This window comes from Chenopodium album, chromosome 8 (assembly GCF_948465745.1).
Source record: "Chenopodium album chromosome 8, dcCheAlbu1.1, whole genome shotgun sequence".
In the NCBI taxonomy this organism is placed as follows: domain Eukaryota; kingdom Viridiplantae; phylum Streptophyta; class Magnoliopsida; order Caryophyllales; family Amaranthaceae; genus Chenopodium; species Chenopodium album.
This window is the reverse complement of record NC_137841.1, coordinates 54,635,950-54,642,519: the sequence shown is the minus strand read 5'-3', so window position 1 is coordinate 54,642,519 and position 6,570 is coordinate 54,635,950. Positions and strand designations below refer to the sequence as shown.

At 26.7% G+C, this 6,570-nt stretch overlaps 1 protein-coding gene across 1 annotated transcript; it reads right to left on the bottom strand.

The window, feature by feature from the left end:
- Positions 1 to 878: 878 nt before the first annotated feature.
- LOC145643056 (protein FAR-RED ELONGATED HYPOCOTYL 3-like) lies at positions 879 to 5,995 on the bottom strand. Its single transcript, XM_081694217.1, has 6 exons — positions 5,979 to 5,995; positions 3,598 to 3,721; positions 2,062 to 2,473; positions 1,801 to 1,974; positions 1,321 to 1,443; positions 879 to 1,210 (listed from the first exon to the last, which is right to left on the bottom strand). The coding sequence occupies exons 1-6, from the start codon at positions 5,993 to 5,995 to the stop codon at positions 879 to 881; spliced, it is 1,182 nt and encodes a 393-aa protein (XP_081550343.1).
- Between the last annotated feature and the right edge of the window lie 575 nt (positions 5,996 to 6,570).

Below are 6,570 nucleotides of genomic sequence, written 5' to 3'. Positions count from 1 at the left end.
GAAGATTTTTAGGTGTAAACTGGCATTGGACTTGGTACTTAGCCCTAAGAACATCTTTTCTAATGATATTCGAATGGATTGTGTAAAATTTTGTCTAAACTAAAAAGAAATTCTTGCGAAGTAGAAAATTAGGAAGAAAGAGGAAGAACTGTTTTACGCTGAACAAGCAAGAATAGAAAGAGAAGCACAACCTTTGGTTGCTAAACTTAGTAAACAGCATAAACAAGAATCAAACCAATATGAAAATTTGTTTATATATATATATATATATATATATATATATATATATATATATATATATATATATATATATATATATATATATATATATATATATATATATATATATATATTCAATTGAAATTATATTACATTTTTACATATAAATGATATGTTTTAATTGTCTGAGGATATAATTTGTTTAAATATCATATGATTGTTTTGTTACATATGTTGATATTCTTATTACACGTATTTAAACCTTAATATAAAATTTAATAAATGTATCTTTTACAGAATATTAGTAAACCAATATAGGATATATTTTATTAATTGAGTATACCATAAATCTCTTGAAGTATATCAGTTATACATTTGAGGATATGTAACGTATGTAAGAAGATATGATATATTTCATGGAGGGTATGGATTTTATGTTAAAGAATGTGTCAGATAATTAGAAGGATATATATTATCTTGCTTTAAAATATGATAAATACGATATAGAATATGTATGATATCAATTTTAATATAGAGGATATGTAATTCATTATTTCTTACATATATTGTAGTATACATCATATAAATAGTAGTATAAAGGACAAATAGCCACAAATTCAAATATATTAAAATATAATAGAAATATTTTTCCAAAATATTTAAATTAGTTGTGGATTTGAAGTTTTTGTTCCAAATTCATTAACATGACTAGTAGTTGTCTTTCGCTTCTCAAAGTGACCTCTGATTCTCTTGTTTCTTTCAGGTGGCCTTCCTTTTGTTTTTGGTCGTAAAGGATCAGGTACTGTTTTTCTACTTTCTTCTTCTTCGTTGATTTTCTTGATCTTTTCCTCATCAGATTGAAATGCTTTCTTAACTGCCTTATACATCTTGTCAAGAGATTCATCACACACTTTTTTAGCATCATCGTTTGTTTGGCACATGCATACTAAATTGTAGAAATTTCTTGCAATAGTGTGTCTCCATGGAGTATCTAGAATTGTAGCAACTTATTCAACATTTCCTGAAAATTTTTTAAATAGCATTTTAGTAATGAAATTAAATTTTTTTTGTTATTAATACATTATACTTTATTGAACATACCTTCTTTGTCTTCCCAAATTGAAGCTTTTACATTTTTTGTCCTTATTTTCATAATATATTGTGGAGGTATGGTGAATACATTATGCATATGCATTACTCTAAGTATACGATAACAAATTATACCTGTTGCATTGAAACATAAGTGATACAAAATACAAAACATCATCAACAGAATATAAACTAAAAACAAAATAAGAATCTGTAGCATAATAATTGTAAAATTAAATAGGAGTACGGTTTATAAATAATAAAATATAACATATCATAAGAAGAACAGAGTACATCTGTTATAAAATAAAGTATATAATGAAGACAATAGAAGACATCAGTAAAAGTATCACAAAATTTCGCAAACTCTATAGAGGACATCAATCATTAAATAGAAGACATCATCATCACAATATAAGAAATCAATTATTAGATACAGAATATTATCTAGATAACAGAGGACATAATGATAAATATGGAATTAAAATATACCTGTTTCATTAAAACATAAGCAGGAACATGCAAATTCCTTCAGACTATCACTGTAAAACACACTGCTATTGTGTTTGAAATCCTCATTCAAAGAAACTTGAAACATCTTTAGACCAGCTGTCATTTGATTTGACACATTTCTAATATACGATCTCATACTTGTCTCATGTTCGTCTTCAAAGTCATTAAAATTGTTGAGAGTGTATATTTCAGCAGCCTATTTTAAGAGTTTGCATTTTGTCTTTGGCTTTTCTGTTTTACATCTGAAATTATCTGCCTTTTCATTGCTTCTCCACCTTTCAATTGTAGCTTCAAATATATGAAAGAATTCATATGATGAAGTTATTTTGTTAGACTTGAAAGGTATTGCTCTATTATTAATTTCAGATCTTTGGGAAGACAAAATTCCAGCTGAAAAAATATCTTTGCTAAACACAAGACACCATTTCTCTTTTAAGTTATACAGTCTGTCAAACCCTTCTTTCTCTTCTAATCCATACTTTTGAATCATATCATTCCAACATTTATGAAATTCTTCCTCATCATCACAGCCATATAAGCATTTGTCAAACATGTTTTTAAAATCTTCATTGCTTTTCAGCTGGCCAAATCTTGATACAATATTTTTTTGGAGATGCCACAAACATAACCTATGTCTTATCTTTGGAAGAACCTGAAATTTTTATAAAATTATAACCATAAATTATATGGTTTTATAATATAACACTTAATTTATAAGTTAATATAAATCTATAAGAGGATACCATTCAGTCGTTTCATGATATTATTTACTATTAAGAAAATATCACCTAGTATTTGGAGGATATAATCTATTCCTTTTATGATATAATTCATTCAACATAAATTGACGTGTTTCATTCAACAAAAAGATTATATATATGATCATTTGAGAATATCTTACCTTTCCATTGCATTGCTCATTGCTTGATCTTGATCAGTGAGAATTATCTTTGGTTCTACTCCTGCCATTGACTTTTTGAAAGTTTCAAGTACCCATTCAAAAGTTTATGTAGTTTCATTAGTTATAAAAGCACACCCAAACATTTTTGTTCTCCAATTGTCTACTCTAACAAATTGTGCACATATTAAACCATATTTGTTGGTCTATATGTGGTATCAAATATTAATACATCTCCAAATGCTTTAAAATCTTCAAACATCATTGAATCACGCCAAAAATAGCTCACTATATGATCAGTTTCACCAAACTTTAATCTGTAAAAGAAAGAAGAATCTGACTCTGCTCTTTGTTGTAGTGTGTCCAGTACACTTGCATATCTCCTCCTTCAATTATGCTAGATTTGTACCTAGTTACATAGTTTAATAGATCTCTCTTTGTGTGACCTAAAGCTTCCTCTGATCCTACTTCTCTTTTAAGGTATTCATAACAGTCCATTGGTTTAATTCCACTATCTACCATCTTTTCAATCACCAATCCAATCTCTTCTTTATCACTTCTTTCAGATTTCAAGTGATGTCTTTCTGAAGGATAAACCAATTCATGATTGTGTTTTATATTGTGTTGAACAACACAATATTCTCCATATTCCGTCTTGTTGAATCTAATATTAGCTCTACAACCAGTTCTAGTCTCATTAATACTCCTCTCTTTTCTTTTTTTTTTATGACTCTTTTTCCTCAGTTATGAATTCTGAATTTGCTATCTCCTTTCCTTTTTTTTTTCTCTGTCTTCTATGACCTTCTTTTGAGCAGAAAAAATAAAAACCAGATATTATCCCATCTGTTTTATTTCGCCTAAGAGTATTTTTTTCTTACACTAAATCCAATAGCTCTTGTATGAGCTTTATACATAGGCAATGCATCTTCACGATTATCAACAAGTCTTCCCACCAAAGATAACTTGATATTTTCATCATTATCATATTTATATAATCCAAATCTGCAATTTGAAAATGTTAATATTAATTATATCCTCTATGTGATTAATCATATCTTCTATGCTATTAATGATATCCTCTATCTTACACAACATATCCTCATTTAATGTGAATAATATCCTCTATTTAACGCAGCATATCCTCATTTAATGTGAATAATATCCTCTTTTTAATATATGATATCCTCTATTGTGTATATAAAATCCTTTATTCTATATATTATATCCTCTATTCAGTGTAATATATTTCTAGTGTTGACATTCTTTTTTTTATTTTATTACATAGTCGTCATTAGTATTTATGATATCATTATCATAATTTAGGTTATCATGTATTATTTGTGCTATAATGTTCATCAATAATGATCTATTTTTTACTCAAATTTTTTTCTCAAATTACAATGACCTATTTTTTACCCTGAATTTTTACTTTTATATATTTTGAAATGTATATGAACATTACAATACATTCATTAACAGAATTTTAAGCAATAAATTTATATTACAATACCTATTTTTTTAGATGTTACAGTAGATTCATTAGGAGAACTTGTTGATGCTTTTTCACTATCATTCTTTGTTTGTTGAACATTTGATTGAATTTCTAGACCATTTGTTTCATGTTCTTCGATTGAGCTTCTACAATTTTTTGATGTTGATGTAGAAAAATTGGGTGAAATTGGTTGATTTTAATTTGTTAATATTTTTTGCATTTTGTTCATCATTTGCTGATTTTTCTTCTATCAATATTGCACTTTTTTGTTGATTTTTTTTAACAAAAATGAGTATCAGTGTGAAAACCTAGGTTATATATATATATATATATATATATATATATATATATATATATATATATATATATATATTGTTCTTAATTAACTTTTTTTTTGTTAGTTAGAGGCCAAAATATATAATACTTTGTTTTTTGAGGAAAGAATATATAATACTTTATTTGGTATTATATGTTTAAGAAATAATTTTTTATTAATTTTGAAAATATAATACATAGTATTTGTTTTAATATTTGTTATAAATACATTTAAGTTGAGATTTATTTGTTTGATTTATCAAATAATTTGTTTTACCCTATTGAGGATATAATATATCAGTTCAAGCATATACAATATCCCAAGGTAGATATGATATTTTCATGTAATGACTTGTTTTTCTCTATCGAAAATATTCTACACATATATAAGGATATGATATAAATCTCTGATTATTTGTTTTACTTTATTGAGGATATAATTTATTTATATATATATGAATTCATTATTTGAATTGAGGATATGATATGCTATAGCTTAATTTAATTTGAGGATACAGTGTTAAAAAGTAGGATATGATTTGTATGTTTGAGGTTGAATTTTTCTTAATTGAGGAAATGCTTAAAACAACATATTTTATCTATCAAACTATTCTACAAAACTTGATAATATCTTCCAACGTTTAATATTTAAAACTAGTGAGTAGCTCGGGCGTTGCCCCGAGTTACTACGTACTGTTGTAGACGTTCAATCGATAATTAAGTCTTTTTTAAAATTGTAGCTGTCATGGTCAAACAAAAATTAAGTTTTTTTTAGTATATTCTATTTTAATTGAACCTTGTGGTTTGCACTTAAATAATGTTTTTTACATATTAATAACATATTTGATAATTGGCTAAGATGGTGAAATGGTTATTGTTGGTATACGAGGTGGAGGGTTCGATCCTCCTTATTGTTTTTAAATTCAATATAATTTTGGTCGCTTGGGTGATGTTGTTGTTTGAATGATGATGTGGCATCATAAGATATTGAAAAGATGACGTGGCACAACAAAAAGGACTACGTGGCACATCGACGTTCTTAGGAACGCCTTTTAATATATAAAAATAATATAGTCTTAAAATAAAAACTTTAATATTTAATACATCAAAATAACATTTATTCATTTTTCAGAATATAAAAAATTGAAAATACATAAAAAAAAAATTAAGTTTTAATCATATTCTTATTCTTACAAGATTTCAAGAACATACTATGACATTGTTATTACATTTTCCATAATTTTTCTACCCAAAACAAAATATTTTATATTTTTGAAACTACAGGACAAACCTCTACAAACAACACCTTCTCTTTTCCAAATTCTCTAACACATCCCACCTTTTAAAGATGGGATGTGTTAGACATTTTGAAAATTGAGAAGGTATTGTTTATAGGGGTTTGTCCTGTAGGTTCAAAAGTAAAAGATGTTGGGTTTAGGTTGAAGAAATTACAGAAATGCAGTCGCCATTTCCTAGTGTGCTCTCAAAATCAGATAAAAAGAAGAGATACAATTATGGATCTACTTTGAGGATTATGCAACCACCCTCTTCTTCTTCTGCATGTCCTCCGACGAAATATCTCCAAAAGCCTCTGTAGCAGCTTCAATATCATCTTTCCATGTTTTCTTCTTTTTATCTTTTATAGGATTTTCAATCTTGTTCACTTCCTTTGTTAATTAAATACAAAGTTTTTCCTCACCATTGCATCGATCAATTGCTCCCTGTAATTTACCTTTTAGAAAACCTAATTGACTTTCCATTGATTTTATATCAATTTCTTCATTATCAATTGAATCGTACTTCTTTTTTGATGATTTTTTTGTTTTTCCATGTGTGTACTTTTTTGAGAAAATTTAGATTAAGGGTTTTCTAAAAAGAAGCAAAAAGAAAGAAGATTGAAGGAAAGTTTAGATTTGCATAGATGAAAGCAAAGTGTACTATATATAGGAGGGCGTCAAGTTTTAGGTTTAGGTTATTTATTTATTTTTTTAAATATTGTGTCGCTTGGTTGATGATAAGAATCTTTGAATAATATTAATATTTT

What these genes read in the sequence shown, in the direction of transcription:
- LOC145643056 (XM_081694217.1), bottom strand. An exon ending in CAAGAGCTATTGGATTTAGT is followed by an intron (nt 2,474 to 3,597) that starts GTAAGAAAAAAA and finishes TAAAAATTTCAG; the next exon opens with GTTCTTCCAAAGATAAGACA. An exon ending in AATTTGGGAAGACAAAGAAG is followed by an intron (nt 1,211 to 1,320) that starts GTATGTTCAATA and finishes CTACAATTCTAG; the next exon opens with ATACTCCATGGAGACACACT.